We start from the raw sequence: 22,077 nt of genomic DNA on the forward strand, positions 1-22,077 counted from the left end.
ATCCGGAACGGATTAACCTCGCTATGCGAGGCACCACTGTACTGTATAATTTAAACCAAATCCCTTATGAATACACAGTGGAAGTGAAGAACAGATTTAAAGAACTAGATTTGGTGGACAGAGTGGCTGAAGAACTATGGATGGAGGCTGTTGCGTCCACCTTTGTGCCCCTTGCTTGACCCTAAAGCCCCAGAGCACACGAAGGGAAACACTCTCTTCTTTTACACTTGCTGCCACCAGGTGATCTCTAAATCACCATTACTTCAGAAAGATTCAGGTCCACACATAAACTTTGATTTATTGATTACAGAAATTGATTCATAAATATCTTCAGTAGCTAATCACACCTAAATTTCCCAAACTACACACACTATTACTCTGTTTGGCTTTTCTCTCCTGCCTGACTCTTACATTTCTCTAACTGACCCCCTGACTGACTCAGGCTCCGCCTCTTATAGCATCTCTCTCTGCTCTGCCTCTAAGCAACATTAATATGCATGGACCATTCCATTACATAACAAACAAGAAACATTACATAATATAAATGAACCATAGATCTAATGAATGGAGAACGCTACAGAGGCTCATAACATTGTACAGGAGGCAGCAACAAAAACGATCCCAAAGAAAAGGAAATGCAAGAAAGCAAAGTGGCTGTCTGGCGAGGCCTTACAAAAAGCAGAGAAGAGAAGGGAAACAAAATGCAAGGGAGAAAGGGAAAGTTACAGAAAACTGAATGCAGACTTCCAAAGAATAGCAAGGAGAGACAAGAGGGCCTTCTTAAATGAACAGTGCAAAGAAATAGAGGAAAATAATAGGGAAAAGACCCTGACATTGGGAAAGAGCGAAGGCAAGAGGAGAAGGGGATGACAGAGGATGAGATGGTGGGACAGTGTCGTTGAAGCTACCAACATGAATTTGATCAAACGCTGGGATGCAGTGGAAGACAGGAGGGCCTGGCGTGCTCTGGTCCATGGGGTCACAAAGAGTCGACTTTAGACTTAACGACTAAACAACAACAAACGCGTGGTGGAGGAAATGGTCCCATCACTGGTCCATTACATTTTATATATGGAATGGAATGTGGATCTTGCCTCAGTCTCGGGCAGTGACATGACTAGATTCAGGCTTGAATACTTTAGCAACTGGACTTCATGTATTTGAAGACCTTGAGACTTTGAGATAAGAAGTGGGGGGAAAGAGAGAAATGGGCAAGCAAAAGACAATAGAGGCAATATGACTTTTAAGATAATGAGATAGCTAGTCATATTGGTCATAAAAAAGCTGCACCCAGTACATTTATTGAATTTCTGGATAGTGATTGTGTATATTAAAACATTTATATAGCAACTCTAGACAGGCTTATTCACTTCTTTTGTCATACATGTTTGCTCATATGTTCAGCAAGGCTTTTCCCAGATACGCATATATGTATGTATATAACTTTTTATTTATTTATTTATTTATTTGTTTGTTTGTTTGATTTATAGCCCACCCATCTGGCCTCTAAGACCACTCTAGGCAGCTCTCTTGGCTGTTGAAATTAAGAGAATTTGGGTGTTTACTTCTGCTGAAAGCAATGGGATGTTAAGTATAATGAATATTCTGGAATAGTAGCACCCATTATTCAAATCTATTTCCACAATTATGAGAACTAAATACTTGTTTCTTCTTGTTGGTTTATTTTAATAAAGTGAACATTAAAATATGTTTATAATACAAACTGTGTCTTGCATCAGAGCCCCTTATGGTTCAGGAATGAAATCAGCACAGGAGACAGGACTTTAAAAGTATCTACTGCATTTATCTTTTGCTCACCCTGTAAACTCAAGGCTACTTCCATTTAAAAGACTCATTTGCTCACCATTCTCAGTGTAGAAGCATAGAAATGGCTGCTCCTTGTGAGCACTCACTTTTGTTCTGAGGTAGGGATTGTGGTGGTGCTGCGGGCTAAACCACAGAAGCCTGTGCTGCAGGGTCAGAAGACCAGCAGTCATAAGATCGAATCCACGTGATGGAGTGAGTGCCCGTCGCTTGTCCCACCTCCCGCCAACCTAGCGGTTCGAAAGCATGCAAATGCAAGTAGATAAATAGGGACCACCTCGGTGGGAAGGTAACAGCGTTCTGTGTCTAAGTCGCACTGGCCATGTGACCATGGAAGATTGTCTTCGGACAAAAACGCTGGCTCTATGGCTTGGAAACGGGGATGAGCACTGCCCCCTAGAGTCGAACACGACTGGACAAAAATTGTCAAGGGAACCATTACCTTTACCTAGGGATTGTCCTAGACTGGAAGCCAGTTAATGAAAGGACCAGAACAGACCATCTCTTTCTGCAATTGCTCTTAATTACTTCCTGCGTTTATAGGCATCTTCTTTTAAAACTGCAGTCCTCTTTTGGGCAGAGATGCCTTTTATTTCTTCTATGGCACTGGGAGTAATTTTAAGTGTTGTATGAATAGCAGCTGTGGTGAAAGTCACAACAGTTGTCCTTTACATAAAATGTTCCACCAGTTTCTTTGTCTTGTCTAACATCTTGCATCTTTCTCTCATTGCAGATGTGATTGCTGGTGGGGCTGAACGCTGGAGTGTTTTGTCTGAGGGTAAAACTAGTGACCAGCTGGTGGATGTACTTTTGGAAGATCTTGGTGCAGGGCTGTTGAGAGAGAAGGAGACCTTTGTGGGAAAGGTACGCCAGTGCTGGCTAATGTTATTTATTTTACATAGCTGTAGACAAAAGCTATACTTTATGAAATGCTGGCCCCATAGCATACACTCCTAAGAAGAATCCAAAAATGTAGACACTTGTATTAATGCATAACAGCAAACTAGTTCTAGAAATGTCCCTCACCTTCAGGAGCAGGTCTTTTACTAAACAAGTTTTAATTATCTGCTCAAGATCAAGTCACTTCACATTGCTCTAATATTAACTCACTATAGTAAATTGTTCCTTCCTCTCAAGGTGTAAAGGAATGTGGTGGCACTGCGGGTTAAACCGCAGAAGCCTCGGTGCTGCAGGGTCAGAAGACCAGCAGTTTAAGATCGAATCCACGCAACGGAGTGAGCTCCTGTTGCTTGTCCCAACTCCTAACAACCTAGCAGTTCAAAAGTATGTAAATGCGAGTAGATAAATAGGTACCACCTCGGTGGGAAGTAACGGTGTTCCGTGTCTAGTCACGCTGGCCATATGACCACGGAAACTGTCTTTGGACAAACGCTGGCTCTATGGCTTGGAAACGGGTATGAGCACCACGCCCTGGAGTCGGACACAACTGGACTAAATGTCAAGGGGAACCTTTACCTTTACCTCAAGGTGTAAGATGGGGATATGTTCTTACTATCACCTTATTCAATTTATAGCTTCTACTGTATCAGTTTTGGAGAAGTTAAAATTTCATCCACCTAAGTGTGCCAACATGTTTTATTCTCCCTGTACACTCAGGCAATGCTGTTCTGCTTTCTCAGACTTCATGGGGCTTTAAGAGACTACCAAACAGTTTTGTGGAGTACTGAAACAGTAATGTTTTAATAATTACCAAAACCAAAATATTTTGTGTTGGTTTTTTTTCTAAGAGGAGAGCTAGATTTTCTTGGAATTTGGGGGATGGCAGAATTAAAAGAATTGATGTCTATAAATATCTGGGTATGTTGTTCCATTAAACTCTAGGCTGGAGATTACAGGGAAAATGCACCAAGTGTGAAGTTGAAGAAAATGTGGGACTATTAATCTGTTATTGTTTTTACCCACAAGGTAGCACACTTCTTCCTGCAGCTATTTATATTTTTAAATGAAAAAATAATTTCCCAGCTTCTCTGTGGGCCAAACGTTTTTTCCCCATCTTAAGAATTTGCTGAAAGGAACCAAAATGTTTTCTTAAAAGCTAGTATTTGTGGTCCTTAAGTGCTTTGCCAGATACACTGTCTCTCGGGGGCAGATTTGAACTCTTTACTTTTGGGGATGGATTTATTTTATTTATTTGTAGATGTATTTAAAATATTTTAATCCCTAGTTCAATTTTTTCCAAGGGACTTGGAAACATCTTGTGTATCCCATTCGTCAGCCCCTTCCTAGTCTCCTTTGAGTACTTTGAGTTACTTTGCAACTCTGGATTGTGTTTTGATTCATGATTGGCATTCCACTTTTTCAAAGATCTGACACTCTCTCCTCAGGGAAGAAGTGAAAAGGTCCCCATATACCTAAGGTGTGATGGTCTGGTGAGAAACAAGAAGTTGACCAAAAAGGAGGTTGTGGCAATTCTGAAGGAAATATGGAGAGAAAAACTGTCATCAGATCAACAGGTCTCTTTGATCCTACTGCTATACCTTTATGTGTCATAAGTAACCAGAAGGACATGAACCACATGCTAAGCATGTTTGGATATTCACATGTCTCACAACTCTTCTCTCACCCATAAACCAAACAGTTCTTCCTGCCAGCATTCACATATTGAGAAAGGCACATCAAGCTAGACACATCTATAGCCCCATTATTCCTGTCTACCACATCCTGTCTAATCTCTGGAACTATAGAAAAATACCTGGTTTTGTTATACTGGTCACTCCTTCCACAACTTGAGTTGTAGTCCAACATGCAAGATATCTTTAAGGTACTAGGTTGGAAAGCGCTGCTCTAGAGCAGTTGTTCTCAGCCTTTGGTCCTCCAGATGTTTTGGACTTCAGATCCCAGAATAGTTGGCTACTGGTCATGCTACTTAGGGCTTCTGGAAACTGAAATTCACAAAATCTGAAAGATCAAGGGGAAGAACCATAGCTTTATAATAGGGATGCAAATCTTTGCTAGTTTAATCCTGGTTGGTAAGGATGAGGAACTCCAGAATTATTCTTCCTGCCCAGAAGGAAGAGAAGGTTTGGGATTTTTGGCACTCTTGATAAGAGAAAGAGGAGGACTGGGCTGAGTAGAACTGTATATCCACTGTTAGGTTTAACAGTGGTACAACAGGTGAAGGGAATGTGTGCCACCCTGTTTGTTTGGGTAGAACATAGCTATAGTGTCTGATGCCACCTGCACCACGCAGCCAAAGAGCAGTTGCTCAAAGGCCCAGAAGGCCTTGTAGATGGCCAGAAGCTCCAGAAAGTTGATATTCATGCACCTCTCCTCCTATGACCAAAGTCTGGGTGCTGTCAACCATTCGCTGTGCGCACCCCAGCCTGTCAGGCTTGCATCCATGGTCACCTGTATTTCTGGTGTCAGAAGTCCAAAAGATCTATCAATAGATTGGGATGGAAAGCCCACCAGGTCAGCTGTGCTGCCAGCTCTGTTGTAACTATCAGCAGTTTGGAAGGAGGGTCTAGTAGAAGATCATATAGTGAAAGGTACTAGACCTGAAGCGATCTCATTTTCAGCCTGGTGTGCTCAACTACTGGGGTGGTGGAGGCCGTCAATCCCAAGAGCTGCTGCACCTGAAGAGCCTGCACCCTGTAATTCTGTCTTCTGGAAGGAACGCCCGGCCCAAGGAGGCATCCAGCACTACCCCGATATACGAGACCTTCTGAGTAGGGCATAAAGTGGACTTGAATTCATAGACTACCCCGTCAAGTGAAAACCTCAGAAAACGATGATGCTCCTGCCAAATACTGATATGAAAATATTGTCCGCAATAGTAGATATGATAATCATCTGAATTGAATTCGCCCATTCCCGTCTGTGGCATTCACCTTCATGGCACCTGTGTGTTTTGCCCTCACAAAGGTTCACGTCACATTTTCCTCTTGCTGCCACCCGTGGATTACCTCAATCCAGAATATAAATTACTTTTGTCAGAACACTTGTCCTGTGAATACAAACTGAACTTATTTATTGAAGTGAATCAGATTTAATAATAACAGAAGTTCTTCAGATAATCATTGTACACAAGCAAATAATTAATACTTCTCTCAGTACATACTTTTCTCTAGCAATATCATTACCACCTTCTCTATTTTCTTAACCCATCTCATCACTCTGTATCTGTCGCCCCCCCTCTCTGACTAACTAAACTCTGATTCTGACTACCCTAGACTCTCCTAGACTGACTCAGGCTCCACCTCTCCACCACATTAGCATAGTACATGAATAATACATGACTTATTTTGCCTAACAAGGGTGAACGCTACACCGTCCATTTTAGTTCACTGACACCCAGGATGTCAATGTTTATTCTTGCCATCTCCTGTTTGACCACATCCAGCTTCCCAAGGTTCATAGATCTTACATTCCAGGTTCCTATGCAGTATTTTTCTTTGCAGCATCGGACTTTCCTTTCACTTCCAGGCATGTCTGCAGCTGAGTGTCCTTTCGGCTATGGCCCAACCACTTCATTAGCTCTGGAGCTACTTGTACTTTGTCACGTTCACGGGGGTTACAACAGCAGAGTCCGATAAGCCAATCCTATGTCAGGAATTCAGGGAATGCAGAGCCGATATCCAAATACCAAAGCCAACTCACACAACGTAGTCCAGGGTCAGAGTCCAAAGCCAAGGGTCCAGGGAACAAGGTTCAAGGTTGTCAGGACCGTGGATGCAAGCCATAGGTTTGACTTGTTGCTTCCACGGATTTTCAGTTGTCTGAGAGCTGTTTATATAGTTAAAAACAGCTCTTGAACTGCTGGAAGACTTTTAATCCTGTCAGAACTCAGGGCTAGTTGATCGGATGTTTCTGCGGGCAGCCTTCAAGCGATCCTCTGACCTTTTTGTCATGTCTTCCCCGAATCCTGGCCCTCAGCCTGTCTACTGGGGGAGGAGAATCTGGAGGCGATTCAGGTGTTTGTATTTCTAATTGCTCAGCATTCTCCTCACCCACAGTTAACCCCTCAGGTTCCAGATCTTTGGCTCCACTCATGGCATACGTACTTGTCCTCCGCTCTTGCTCGGTAGCATGTTGGATGCCTTCCAGCTTGAGGGGCTCATCTTCCAGCATCATATCTTTTAGCCTTTTGTTTCTGTCCATGGAGCTTTCTTGGCAGATACTGGAGGGGCTTGACAGTTCCTGCTCATGTTTGTCAGAACTCTCCACTATGACCTGTCCGTCTTGGGTGTCCCTCCACTGCATAGCCCCTTCGCCACGACAAGGCAGCAACCCATGAAGGGGAAGCAAGAGATAGTTCCTAGTAAAACTTAACGATTCTCATTATTCACAGGAGAATGAAAACTTGTCTGATAAAGAGTTGGTGGTAATCCTTGTAGGTCCTGTGAGAACTTGGAAAAAAGCTCAAGGATTTTCTTTTAAAAGATATTTGAATATCATATGGGTAATAGCGCTGATGAAAAAATTTACTTGTGTTGGACTACTTGGAGGTGAAACAAATAGATAATTTAACTAAAATTTGATACCCTTCATTGGGTTGTTTGGAATTAAATGAAAATTATGACACTTTGAAAAGTTAGCTGAAATATGGTCTGCTGTCTTTTATACCTGATAGAATGCATGCATTAATGCCTAGGTCCATAACCCCCAGTCTGCGGACCAGTATCAGGCTGTGGTCTTGGCAGGATCAGGCCATGGAGACAGATCTCCTACCCCCATGCATGTACACCCCCCCCCCACGCATGTACACCCCTCTTGGATGGGGGAGTGCAAGGAATGCTTGTCAAATTTGCAGATGATACAGTACCAAATTGAGCAGAATAACTAATACCCTAAAACAGTGGTTCCCAGCCTTTCTGGGGCTGCGGACTGGCTGGGGGAGCGAGCTCCATGCACAGAGGGGCACCCGCGCGCTCCTGTGACAACCCCAGACCTACTGGAATATGCCACAGTTTCACTAAGCTGCCACCAACCATTCCCTGTAAGGAGTCACACAGACCAGGAATGGATTTTTAAACAAACAAAGGAATAAGGTTTATTTAAATAACAAACAGGGTAAATAAAAAGATCAAGTGAATAAGATACAGTAACGTGGCTTAGTCTCAATCATACATACACCAGTTTGGTTCACACAGAACACCTTTAAATAGAGCACAGACCCTGAACCTATCAGTTCTGGCTAACCATACAGACACCTGAACCTATCAGGTTGGTACTGACTGACACACAGTAGTACCCTGTCTGACACACAGACTCCCACACCAGCTTCTTCTCTCAGCTCTCCTTCAGCTTCCCTTCAGCTCTCCCTTAAACTTCTCCACACACGCTCCACATATATATATACAGTACAGCCCCTCCTCCTGATGTCCCGCCTTCCACTCCCCATAGGATGGAACTTTCCCTCCAACCCATGACAGACAGGTAACATCAGTGCTGTATGTAACACCTCCCCTCTTTATAAGTTGTTTTGTAGGGGGAAAGCTAAAGTGCTTTTCTCCAAAAAACAACCTGGATCCAAAACATACAAAAACAGTTATACAATAACATACAATACCATACTTACTTATACTTACACTAGGATAACCATATCAATTAGGCATCTAAACATTTACCATTTACAATACATCAAGTTACCTTTATTCATACAAATCAAGCATGTTTGATAAACAAGTACATTTAACCTTTGGTCACCAAAATATATACATAGTCCATGTTTCTTTCGCCGTCTTCATTCTTCGGGTCTTCTTGACAAGGCGTCAGCAACACAGTTCACTGACCCTCTGACCACCTTCACTTCAAAGTCATAGTCCTGCAGGTTTAAAGCCCACCTCATAAGTTTGCTATTGTGGGTTTTCATTGTCTTTAACCATTGCAGTGGTGAATGGTCAGTGCACAGAACAAAATGTCTTCCCCAGATGTAAGGCTTGGCCTTCTGGATCGCGTAGACTATGGCCAGGCACTCCTTTTCCACGGTTGCCAAATGTCTCTCACCTTTCTGGAGTTTCCTACTCAGGTAGGACACTGGATGCTGGTCACCATTCTCATCCTCCTGGCAAAGAACTGCTCCTACCCCGCTGTTAGACGCATCGGTGTAAATGATGAACTCCCGGTCGAAGTCTGGAGCACGCAGCACTGGATAGTTGATGAGGGCCTCCTTCAACCTCTGGAACGCCTCCTCACAGTCGCTGGTCCACGGGATGCGGTCATCAGTCTTCTTCCTCGTCAGATCGGTCAGCGGAGCCGCAATCTCGCTAAACCTCGGGATGAACTTTCTGTAGTAGCCCACCAACCCAAGAAATGATTTGACCTTTTTCTTGGTGTTGGGTCTAGGCCAATCACGAACTGCTTCTATTTTGGCCTCTAGGGGTTTGATCACTCCTCCCCCTACCATGTGACCCAAATATTTTGTTTCTGGGATACCCAGCTGCAGTTTGTTCTCTTTGCAGAGCCTAGGCCAAAGCACTTCCTCCCCTGGGTCAAAGTGCCTCTCCCTGGCTTTCTGGTCATCCCAAGCTTTCTTTCTGACCTTTTGAGCTTGCAGGGTCTCTGCTGCTAGCTCTAGGTTTCTCTTTAGGTCATTCCTTAAAGAGTCTAAATATGTCACAACGTCTTGTGGGTCATCCTGGGTGATCTGCTCCCAATTTTGTTTGATTAAATCAAGGGGCCCTTTCACCCTTCTCCCAAACAAAAGTTCAAACGGACTGAACCCGGTACTGGCTTGTGGCACTGATCGATAAGCAAACAAAAGGGATTGCAGCTTCTGGTCCCAATTGTTTGGATTCTCTGCCAAGTAAGCCCTAATCATGCGCATTAGAGTCCCATTGACCTTCTCCGTTAACCCATTACTTTCAGGGTGATAGGCAGTGGTTTCCTTGTGTTTAATTCCACAGATTTGCCATAACCGTTTCATGAGCTTCGATGTAAACAATGCGCCCAAATCTGTGATTATTTCTGAGGCAAATCCCATCCTGGACATATACCCCACCAAGGCATCTGCTACTGTGTTGGTTTCAATGTTAGTCAAGGGTATGGCTTCAGGGTACCTCGTGGCATGGTCCACCATGGTGAGAATGAACCGGTTCCCCCTCTTTGTGGCCTTGGGCAAAGGTCCCACAATATCCACCCCTATGCATTTGAACGGAGTGTCAATCACAGGCAAAGGGCACAACTTTGCTTTGGTCCTGTCACGGTTATTCCCCTGCCTCTGACACACATCACATTGTTTACAGAACTCCTTGATCTGCTTCCCTATTTCAGGCCAGTAAAAATTCTGTGTAATTCTCTGTTGTGTTTTGTTCACCCCTAAGTGCACAGCAAACATGTCAGAGTGCCCCCTTTTTAAGATCATGGGGCGATACTTTTCAGGTACCACCAGCTGACTTCTGATCCCATCTCCCCCTTTTGAGATATTCCTCAGGGTCTCTCTATATAAAATTCCCTTTTTCTCTCGAAATCTCACTGGGGTTTCAGGTGTTAGCTGAGCGTCTGTCACCTGTTCAAAACACTTTTGGAGAGTGGCGTCTGCCTTTTGCTCTTGGCCAAATCGGCTGTCTGTGGTTAAGGTTTCCACCACAGTTTCTGAACTCCCCTCTGCTTCCGTCTCGGGCTCATCAGTGCCCCCCTGAACTGTCCCCTTGGTGGCTTGTGAACGTGTAATCACTAGCACCCGTTTCACATGTTCAGCCAGGTCATTTCCCACGAGCACGGCTGCCGGCAGAGTCGATGAAATCGCTAGCCGCCAAACTCCCCTCCAGCCTTGAAAGCTCACAGGTACCTCAGCTACTGGCAGCGAGATCACCTGTCCCTCAATCCCTGCCACCTTCATGCTCTCATTTGGGATTATATACTCCCTAGGAATAATATCTGGATGGCACAGGGTCACCTGGGAACAAGTATCCCTTAGCCCCCTATACTGATGGTCAAGTATTCCTACGTCCACTCCTGCGGTTTCAAACAACTGCGAATCTGTTCTCACTAGCAAGCAGCGCTTGACCTCCACAAGAGGACCATTTTCCTCAGCCTGATCAGCAGATGTAACTGTTCCAGATTGAGTAGCCATGGCAACAGGCTCCCTCAGTGACAAGGAGCTTTGCTCTTTCTGGACACAGAACACAGCTTTTGGCTTGGTTCCACTCAAATCATGAGGCACATTTCCTTTTAGCTGCTTTAATTTCTCACACTCTGAGATTAGATGGCCCTTTCCTTGACAGAAATAACATTTTCTGCTGTATTTGGAGTCTTTCTCATCTGGTTTTGGTTTTCCCTCCAAAATCTGAGGTCTTGGTTTCATGTCTGAGGGCTTCCCTTCACCATGGGCCCCTCCCACTTGCTGGTTTCTCCCTGGTCCCTGAGAGTACTTGCTGTAGGTTTCTTTGGGTTTACCTACAGATTTCCCCTCACCTAAGGGCTTCCTTATTTGGGAAATAAAATCTGCGATCTCGGCCGCCTCTGCCACAGATTTCGGTTTCCTTTCCCTCACCTGGAACTTCAGTTCCCCATGCAGGACTGAATAAAACTGTTCCAGCGCTATCAGGTCTTTGAGCTGCTGGAAGGTCTCTGTTCCCTCCTGAGATAGCCATTTCTCTAGCAGCCTCACCAGTTGGGCCCCCACTTGGGTAAAAGTCTGCTCTGGTTTCTTGGTGAGTGACCTGAATCTTTGCCTCAGCTGTTCCGCATTTATCCCATGTCTGGCAAACACCAGTTTTTTAAACTCTGCGAAATCTTTTAGCAGTTCCTCTGGCATCTCTGCATAAACTTCTGCCAGGCTGCCAATGATTAAAGATCGCATGATGGTCATCTTCTCAGTTTCCCTTACTGAGAAGTCCACAAACGCTCTTTCCACTAGGGAAAAGAACACCTCAGGACAATCTCCCTTGTGGTACACAGGGAATTTCTTCAGGTCAGTTTTAGACAATTGGCCCCCCTCAGAATCCCTATTGTTATTATTGTTCTGGTTCATCAGTTCCAATTTTCTTAACTCAAACGCCATCCTTTCTTTTTCCAGAGCAATTTTCTCTCTCTCCCATTCAAATTGTCTTTGTTTCTCCCTTTCCCTTTGCTCCATCTCCCTCACCCTCAGTTCATGTTGTTGGGCTAGGAGCATTTTCCTAAGTTCTGGGTTCTGCTCTCCCGTGCTGTCATCCTGCACTGAGCCAAATTCATCCTCAGAACCTTGGTCTACCTGGGGTTCCCTCGCTTCACCCATTTCTGCCATTTGGCTTCGAGTCAAGGGCATAATCCCCCCCCCAGAACAGGCTGCTTTCAAAAGTGAAGCCTCAAAATAAAGCGACCACTTTTTTTTTCTCTTTTGCCTCAGAACCAGCCTTCTATAGATTGCTGCTGTTCTTTCAGCACTAACTTGCAACTGTTGCCAGCCAGAGTCTACCCCCCTCTGCTGGGCCTCTCAGCAGACAGGCTAGATCACTGCTACTTCACTCAGCTTTGCCTCAGCTTTTTCCCGCCAAAACAGGTTGCCTCAGAGCTCCCTAATCTAGTCCCACCAATCTGAGGTTACACGTTCTTCCACTAGCCTACCTCCCCGTGAGGTAAGCCTAGAAGATTACCTACGCGCTCTCAGATTGTCCCTGACTAGACCCCCCTTGCTCTGGGCACACTTGCCAAGGCTTTGCTGGATCACTGGACAACTGGACCAGTCGTATCCCACACGCTGGACACCAATCAATGTGACAATCCCAGACCTACTGGAATATGCCACAGTTTCACTAAGCTGCCACCAACCATTCCCTGTAAGGAGTCACACAGACCAGGAATGGATTTTTAAACAAACAAAGGAATAAGGTTTATTTAAATAACAAACAGGGTAAATAAAAAGATCAAGTGAATAAGATACAGTAACGTGGCTTAGTCTCAATCATACATACACCAGTTTGGTTCACACAGAACACCTTTAAATAGAGCACAGACCCTGAACCTATCAGTTCTGGCTAACCATACAGACACCTGAACCTATCAGGTTGGTACTGACTGACACACAGTAGTACCCTGTCTGACACACAGACTCCCACACCAGCTTCTTCTCTCAGCTCTCCTTCAGCTTCCCTTCAGCTCTCCCTTAAACTTCTCCACACACGCTCCACATATATATATACAGTACAGCCCCTCCTCCTGATGTCCCGCCTTCCACTCCCCATAGGATGGAACTTTCCCTCCAACCCATGACAGACAGGTAACATCAGTGCTGTATGTAACAGCTCCTACGACACATCCACTGCAGGTGCTACACTCCCGCACAGGAGGGTGGAGACCTATAGCTGCGGCTCAGTTCCAGCAAGCCCATGGACCAGCACCAGGCTGTGGACAACCCCTGCCCTAGAAGACAGAAACAAAATTCAAAATGACTTTGATAGGATGGAGCAATGGGCCAAATGAAATTCAACAGGGATAAATGCAAAGTACTTCACCTTGGAAAAAGAAACCAATTGCACAGTTACGAGATGGGGGATACGTGTCTCAGCAAAACTACAAGCAAGAAGGATCTTGGAATTGTCGTAGATAACAAGCTAAATATGAGCCAACAGTCTGATGTGGCTACAAAAAAAAGGCAAATGCTATTTTAGGATGCATTGATAGAAGTATAATCTCCAAATCCTGTCAGGAGCCAGTCGTCCTCTATTCAACACTGGTTAGGCCTCACCTTGAGTACTGTGTCAAGTTTTGGACACTATGCTTCAAGAAGGATGCTAACGAATTGGAACAAGTTCAGAGGAGGGTGACAAGGATGATCAGGGCCCTGGAAATGAAGCCTTATGAGGAAAGGCTGAAAGAATTGGGCATATTTAGCTTTGAGAAAAGAAGACTGAGGGGTGATATTTCAAATACTTGAAAAAGGCTGTCATACAGAGGAGGGGCAAGATCTGTTGTCGATCATCCTAGAGTGCAGGACACGCAGCAATGGGCTCATGTTGAAGCCAGATTTCGGTTGAATATCAGGAAAAACATCCCGTTAGAGCAGTACGACGGTGGAACCAGTTTACTTTGGGAGTTGGTGAGTGCTCAAACACTGGAGGCATTGAAGAAAAACTTAATTACCTGGCAGATATGCTTTGATTGTATTCCTGCATTGAGCAGGGGGTTGGACTTGATGGCCTTGTAGGCCCCTTCCAACTTCACTTTTCTATGATTCAGGCTTCTTGGTGAGCTGGCCAAGCATCATCTGGCTTTTCCTTGTGGATTTAAGGTACTGGGGTGAAATCTACTGTCCTCAGTACTGTTAACTGTCTAACATAGGAATCATCACTCTGAAAGTAGAATTTTCTAGGTCTCTTGACTACAATAGGCATGGTGGTTGGTGATTTGATTAGCTTTTGTTTGTGCTCTGTGAACTTCAGAATACTAGGCCAGCATTTGCTGAGCTTCACCATGGAGAATAATTGTTATTATGCAATCGAAAGATTGGTAAGGAAGTGGAGAAGAGTTTGTAAGTTTAGTAGAAGCTGTAAATAAAGAAACCTGGGGTCAAACTGGACATTACCTTAACTGCATAGTTATTAAGCTTGGGTGTAATCCTAGGAACCTGGGCAATGGTGGGATGGTTGTACAATGTTTATAGGAAGCACAGTGTGCAAGGCTCAACTAATCCCTGTGTAGCCACCACTAACTCGCTGCAATTAGAACAAAAAATTCAGTTGAAGAATTTATTCCTAAATTTGTGGTACACAGCACGGAGAATTTTCTTCAGACTGGACTCAGGAAAGGCAAGATTAAATCTGCCCTACCCACATGCTGCAGCCCCAGTGGAAAGTTTCTCCTCCATCCTGCCTAATAATGAATTAAACAATAATCCAAGCTTAATTCCTGGCCAGGTAATTCCATTACTGTGTAGTGTGGCGTGTAGTCCTGGCAGCTGAGGATTGTCCCTGAAACCATGTTGCCTTTTGCAGAAGGGAAAGCGATCCAGCCTTCAAGAGTTTTTCCTTACCTTCTTCCAGAGGAAGTATGGGGATGCCCTTGCTTTTGACTGGACTTACAGCATCTACGAAACCATCAAGCTTTATAGGAGCAATGAAACAATGTCTTTGTTTTATCATATTCTGATAGGAGCTGTAAGTAGTTTGCTATCTTACACTACTCATATTTTATTTCTTTTTGGTGCCCCCCCCCCTGCATGCACACTTTCAGATTTCTGTAGGGCAACACTATGAGTTGGGAAAATAATTATTGAATACAAGAGAATGCTGCATTTCCTCCCCTCAAGCCAGCACTCTCTGGATATGCTGGACTACAACTTCCATCATCACCAGGCCCATGAAAATGGGTATAGTAATCCACCCGTCATCAAGCCTTCCCTGTGGTGGCTGCCTCACTCTGGAATGCCCCTCCGCCAGAGGTGTGGCTGGCCCCATCTCTCCTGGACTTCAGGAGGCAACTTAAGACCTGGCTGTTCTCCCAAGCCTTTCTCTGCCTTGCCCCAAAATAATGTTCCATTCTTCTCCTGGCCTGCCTGTCATTAATTCTTTGTGGCTAATGGATTTTTTTTTTATCATTGTTCCCATATGGTCTTGGAATTTTGAATTTTTCCTTTCTGATGTTTTTATTGTTTTCTATTATTGTTATGTTTTGTTGTCCTTGGGCAGCAAACATAACAAGTAGTAGCTTTGCTACTCATTGGAAAGGATAAAAATGTAAATATAGTAATCAAACATACCTGGAGGTTACTGGGTCAAGAGGGTCAGCTTTCCTTGGGGAGGTTCCCAGCCCCATATGTATGGCAGTGAATTTAACACCAAAGGACTTCAGAATTAGGCTATATGAAGCCCTGTATTCAGTAGAAGCCCAGGAACTGCAAATAGACTTAAGCAAGTACACTTGGCATTCAACACAAGAGGGTTGCTACCGTATAGAGAATATTTTCTTCAACATCCAACATTGGATGCAAGGAGCTCTCCATCCCTCCGCAGCGAGCCCCAAGGTGGGAATTCACATGGATTTGGTGGACTTATTTTAAAAATCCAACTCTAACACTTCTACTTGGTAGGTCTTGGTGTTGCTTTACTTTTTAACTGTAGAACGGGTTGGGTGGATGGATGTGTTGTGTTTCTGGCTTTGATGCAATACTGTAATTTAAGTAAACATGTTTTCTGTAACTTCAAAGGTCTCCCCTGGAAAGAAGGAACTGAACAGGTGGATCTGAACTTAGGGATCACCATTGTTGGGCATCTCAGTTTCTTGTGTATCAAACCTGAAAAGGACACCATGAATTATGCTTTAAATTAACTTTGTCACCATCACTTTTGTAGCTGGATGAAGCTGTATACCATGCCCATCTCCAGCAACTTGGCACCTTGTTAAAGGAACTGACTGCTGCTGATACTGCAAATACTGGCCAACTGACACGTGAAGAATTTAGGTAAGAGCTTGGAGTATGGGGTGTCACATGAAGGAGCAAAGAAAAATAGCACATAAGATTAGGAATATGTTGTTTTAGACAAACTTAAGCACAACTAAAGAGGATCTGTTCTACAGTATTCCTTTTCAAGTGGGGTGGCTCTGTTAACCTGTTGCGAGTAAAACAACAGTACAGGATCTTCTTTAAAACTATACTGTATATTTATTATAGCATGAGTTTTCACAGACTGTATTCCATTATCTCAATATCACATGCTAGGGAGTTCCAATTTGATTCATACAATATTCTTACTATGCTGCATGGTGTTAAGTGGCTTATCTTGGTCAAGATTTTTGTAATACTCGTGAATGACCAGCATTAATAAGATTAGAATTGTACTACTTTGCCTTTAAATTTGCTTCACTCTCGCATATATCAGCCCAGTTATGTGTGTTGTATATACTGTACACCTGAATGTCTAGGACTGTGCATCTGAAGTAGTAGGCAATATAGTCTGTGAAAGCTCAAAATGTAAATAATCTATACTTCTTACAGGGGGGCACAGCATTCTTCAGGAAAATAATAATGATGCTTTCTGGAAGTATTTGGAGGGGGGAGCCGAATCTACTTGCACCAGTGATCTATGGAATAGTATATCTTGAAAGGGTGTATATGAACATACACATATAAGACAGAAGTGTTTTCTATCTCCTACTACAGCCTTGCCCTCAAGTCAGCATTCCCATTAAAGACTGAAGAAGAGATTCAGGAATTACTTGAAGCAGCAGGCTACAAAACAGAGTATGACACCATTATGTACAAACCATTGTTTTTTGAGGTTAGTTACTTGGCTTGTGGCATAAAAACACAGTTATTAGTTCTGGGAATGGGTTGTTGATATGGTGGATCGTTGCTGTCACACTTTGCCTTCTGTGCACCCAAGTGGAACCTGTCATTATTATGACTGATGTCATATGAAGCTAAGGAAACAGCATGCCAAACGTTATGGATGCCATCAGATCTAACTCTTTGGAAGGTGATGTACGAGTGTGTGATACATGGTGGGTCACAGAAAAGGCAGAAAGGTGTGTGTCACTGTGGAATCCAGAGTGACACCTATGCATTCATTCTGATGAGTAGGATGGAACGGGGGCTTGAAATAATTGAGACAAAGACTAAGATCAAACAGGGGATCCAGGTTAAAGGAACATTTCTTTCAAGATCAGAACAAAGTATCTGCCACCAGCAGCTTGTTGATGTATGGGAATATGACTATGCCCCATACTCAAACATAAGCTACTATTAGGGTGTTAAACTTTGGAAGAGCTCCCTGCTATCACCAATCCAGATGGGAACACTAAACTGGTAAAGTTTCATGCCCAGGACGTCCCCTATAGACGGATGGTTAGTCTTGTGCAGAGGGAGTGAGAGGTGTCGTTCTGTACACCTAGATGCCTTCTTCTATGAAAAATTGTACTTTTGGTAGAGAGTGGAACAAAGCCCAGCAAATGAGATTGCCTGGATCTGTACTAGTGACATGGATCTTGTCAAAGAAGGGTTTACACCAGGCATATTTACACCGTTTCATGGGTGGCTTTTGTTGTATGTACAGTGATGGGCATTTTTTCTGCTGTGTTTCTTGCTTTAAATAAGTGGTTTATAGTTTCATCTGCATGAGCAAGAAATATTACCATGTTCTAATATTATCAGTCACTCCTGCTAATTGTAAGCAGGCATGGTGGTGTAAGGCAAAAGTTGTCAACATTCCCTTGGATGCCAATTTTCCAGATGTGTGGTGGAGTGGATTTATTGGACTGCTGATATAAAAACTCCCCAATGAAAAGCAACAGGCATGGTTTATGATCCTCTGGGAAGGCAGGGAGAAACCGTTCCATTCTTTCCCCTAAGAAATGGTTGATGTGCTAGTAATCAGCAGTATTACCAGGTTGGAATGGTAATGCAGAACAACAGAATGGCAGGAACCTGGTGAGCACTGTCTGTGTGTCCATGTGAGAAACAGGTAGGCCTCTGTTTGGTGCAGAAGAGAAGGTCTATCCTCCAAAATGCTTAATACAAACCACACTCACCTGAGGATGTCTTAGGGGAAATAATTTTGTGCCACATCTAGTAACAGTATTTGAAGGCACAATTGACAGTGGCAGAAGAACAGATGAAGAGGATGCAGATACCATTTATGTATGGTCAATTGGATCTAGAATAGGGGAGGCTGAAGTGAAAGGTAGAAAGATGGAACACAGGGCTGGCTCTTTTGTTTACCTTTCTTTGGCTTCAACTGATATTTAGAAAAAGAGTGAATTCTCTTACAAGCAGAATTTGATTTCTGGAGGCCTTTGCAGCTGGTTCCAAAGTTACTGTGGAAGCTAAAGAAATTGTAGAAGTCAATGGTAAGTTGAAATGAAAGTTGTTGATGCTTCTGACTTCCAATAAGCTAGCAACAGTTTCAGCCTGACAGTGTTGAGTGCTGAGAAGTTGGATTCAGTGTTGCTGTCAAATTCTGAATGGTATGAGATTTAAAGATCAAAACAGATATTGTATGCAGTGGTCTGTCCTCTGCCTCCAATTATTTTGCTTAAAGTGACTTCTCCAAAAGGTACAAAAGGCAGAGCTTCAAATTTGACCTAATGAACCTCAAATCAGCTTCAACCATGAAAAATGTTATACTCTCAACAAAATAAACACATTGTGTGCCTCTTTCAGGAAGCAATATTCCCCCCCCCAAAAAAACCCCATAAACTTTCTGAAACAGGCTGTAGAGTCTATTAACAAAACAAAAAACAACCCTGAAAAATAAACCCTTTTTTGGTCTTTCAAAAAGAAAAGGGTAAAGACTAGGACTGATAGCAACAAACCATGGAGAGATAAAGCTAGTTTGTCCAAACCAATTGATCAAACATGCTCTGAGATGTCTTTTGAAGTTGCTTTTGTGGCCGATGAAAAGGAACCGAGGAGAAAGGCAATGGGGCATTTCTAGGCATGCGTGATATGGAAGTGGACATAGAGATCCTACTAGAAGTTATTCCTCTCCAGAAGTCTCTGGACATGGCTGTGCAGAAACAGAGTAGCCATTTATGTCATACACAGAGACCATAAAGAAGAGAATGTAGTTGTAACCAGCAGATTCTGAATGATGCAGAAGGCTATTGCTTTATTCATATGGCAACTAGCTGGCTTCTGTGATAAAGATGCTTGCCTATGTAAGATTTTAATGATAAAAGTTAAAAATTAATTCTGGATGTGAGCTGCAGATGCAGTGTTTCAAAAATATTAAGAGATGAAGTAGCACTGCCAGAGAAGACACAAAGTTATTCCTTTATTGAATAATAAACCAATGTAAAGACCCCAAAATGTGGCACAGACTCAACAATGTGCAATGTGGCTGTGAGGGTTCGGTAGTTCGCTCCTTTTCTTTTTCAAATAAAGCAACGGGTCTTCTCGGTTTAGAAATGGGGGTAACATTTATTGGGTTATTCAACAAAAGCCCAGTGTCCACAAAAGTATTCCAAACCTTCTCCCCATTCGACAACGGATCTGGTGGGAGGGTTCCAACATCCCGGCCACTCAGGTGGGGTGTAATAATTCAGTAATAGTCCCTCCTCTCCTTCCAGCAGGGGGATGGTGTCCTCCTCTTGAACGTCCACCCACACTCCTGTCTGCCACGGGGTTCCAGGAATCCCCTCTGCTGCATCTCCCATATCCTCCATTCTAATCTCTCTTGCCATTCTCTTTCCTCCCTTAACTTCTTCCTACACTCTTTAGTTTCTCTCTCACCCCAGTAAGATGGTTTGGGGTTGAGTTCTCTTCTCCTCCTGGCATTCGCCTCTTCTTTGGGAACTCGTAGCTTTTCAATCTTACCCGTCCAGGGGTCTTCAACCCAAATCCACTCCCAACCTACTGGCAACTCTCCTTCTTATATCCCCTAACCCCGCCTCTACCACTTCCTGCCCTTTTTCTCCTGCACCTGCCAAGATAGTCCTGGTCTCTGATCGTTAGTCCTTTCAAATCTCTAAGTTTTCTGGGTCACGTCCTGGAGGTCTTGTCTTCCTGGGTGGGGGGACTGGTGGGGTCTGACTCTCTTTTTCAGTGGTTGGTGGGAGGGACGGGACTCCCAAGAGGGGGGTCTCTCTCCCTCCCGCTCTTTCTTACACTGGCACAGATCTAAAACTAGGCCTGTGTGCAGTCAGAAACCATGCCCCGCCCTCGGTTATGTTTAACCACTGCCTTAGTTGAACGGAGGTTGAGTAAAGTTTTTATCAGCAGGCTACAAATGGGAAGAGTTAACAACTCCCAGAATACCTTTGTCAGAATGGCCACTGGCTAAAATGTTGCAAGGGTTGTAGTTTTTAAAACAAAACAAAAAACAAAACTCCAAATTCCCATCTCTAGTAATTTGACTTCATTAACGGAAGCAGTAGGAGAGATTGATGTCCAGCAACTTTCTTGTCATTGCTTCCATCTTTTGTGTTTCCAGAGAAAATCCATTAAGGACAAAGACAAAACAGCGGCCCAGCCTTCTTTAACTAATATTGTACGCCTCTCTGGAAGCTCCCATAGGCTATGTATCATTCATTCATTAGGCACCCTTCAGTCTAGAAAGACTATGGTAATGTGCCCCGTATGGAGGTTATGTATAATGCTGCCGTAAATCTCCCCCAATTAAAGAGTAATAATAACGCCCCCCCAAAAAACCCACAATAGTAAAAGGCTTCTATGTTTTTGCAGGATGAGGAGGGTAAAATACAACTGCTGGTTATAAAGCTTAGAAACCAGTATGTGACTGAGAAACAAGCATATCTGTGCGATCTTCAGGCTGAACTAGGAAACTTGATGTGAGTATACAAGCCCTGAATTGCTAGTATTGATAACTTTTTTCTACTGAAATCATTTTGGAATTGTCTTGACTAGTTTGTCCCCTTAGTTTCTGGGAGAGCCAACATCCATCTCATTTACCATATAGTCCTTACATATTTATAGGGACATGGTGGCGCTGCGGGCTAAACCGCAGAAGCCTGTGCTGCAGGGTCAGAAGACCAAGCAGTCATAAGATTGAATCCACGCGACAGAGTGAGCGCCCGTTGCTTGTCCCAGCTCCTGCCAACCTAGCGGTTTGAAAGCATGCAAATGCAAGTAGATTAATAGGGACCACCTCAGTGGGAAGGTAACAGTGTTCTGTGTCTAAGTCGCACTGGCCATGTGACCACGGAAGATTGTCTTGGGACAAAAACGCTGGCTCTATGGCTTGGAAATGGGGATGAACACCGCCCCCTAGAGTCGAACACGACTGGACAAAAATTGTCAAGGGGAACCTTTACCTTTTACCTTACATATTTACTTAGAAGTGAATTCAGGAGGATTTACTTCTAGATTTTAATTTTTTTATCATCACAATGAAAGAGAAAAATTGGATTCATACAAAGCAGTAAATAAAAAGCTAGAGTATTTGAGGAAAGTTTTGCACAGGTAGAGTAGGAACAGGGTAGTGTACACACTACATCATTAAAAATAACTCAATAAATACTCCTGTGTACAAAGCGCTGTCAATCAAGATGAGGGATTATCCTTTTTAATGCTCTCTAGAACAGTGTTTCTCAAACTTGGGTCCCCAGATGTTCTTGGACTACAACTCGCAGAAATCCTGGCCAGCACAACAAGTGGTGAAGGCTTCTGGGAATTGCAGTCCAAGACCCCAGTTTGAGAACCACTGCTCTAGAACAGTGGTCCCCAACCTTGGACCTCCAGATGTTCTTGGACTACAACTCCCAGAAGCTTTCACCACCACCTCTGCTGGCCAGGATTTCTGGGAGTTGAAGTCCAAGAACATCTGGAGGCCCAAGGTTGGAGACCACTGCTCTAGAAGACCTTTCAGAGATCAGATGTGTTAGAGGCGGCCTAGATGCTGAGGCGTTTTCACT

The 22,077-nt window shown here is 43.7% G+C and overlaps 2 protein-coding genes across 4 annotated transcripts in view; one reads left to right on the forward strand and one right to left on the reverse strand.

Moving 5' to 3' along the window:
• LOC144584362 (uncharacterized) overlaps positions 1 to 12,198 on the reverse strand; it is a 182,632-nt gene extending 170,434 nt beyond the window's left edge. Inside the window, exon 1 of the mRNA XM_078380369.1 lies at positions 12,096 to 12,198. The gene's annotated coding sequence lies outside the window, so the exon portion shown is untranslated. The remainder of the gene's footprint in view (positions 1 to 12,095) is intronic.
• Positions 1 to 22,077, forward strand: part of TSNAXIP1 (translin associated factor X interacting protein 1) — a 47,655-nt gene that overhangs the window by 22,880 nt on the left and 2,698 nt on the right. For 2 of the 3 annotated variants that reach the window (XM_020811470.3, XM_020811471.3), the window contains 6 exons: positions 2,558 to 2,688; positions 4,170 to 4,298; positions 14,703 to 14,864; positions 16,059 to 16,168; positions 16,868 to 16,985; positions 20,888 to 20,994. In XM_020811470.3, coding sequence (XP_020667129.2) covers positions 2,558 to 2,688; positions 4,170 to 4,298; positions 14,703 to 14,864; positions 16,059 to 16,168; positions 16,868 to 16,985; positions 20,888 to 20,994 — 757 coding nt within the window. The remainder of the gene's footprint in view (positions 1 to 2,557; positions 2,689 to 4,169; positions 4,299 to 14,702; positions 14,865 to 16,058; positions 16,169 to 16,867; positions 16,986 to 20,887; positions 20,995 to 22,077) is intronic. The other variant, XM_072980936.2, reaches the window with a different exon arrangement.

Source organism: Pogona vitticeps, chromosome 10 (genome assembly GCF_051106095.1).
Source record: "Pogona vitticeps strain Pit_001003342236 chromosome 10, PviZW2.1, whole genome shotgun sequence".
NCBI lineage: Eukaryota > Metazoa > Chordata > Lepidosauria > Squamata > Agamidae > Pogona > Pogona vitticeps.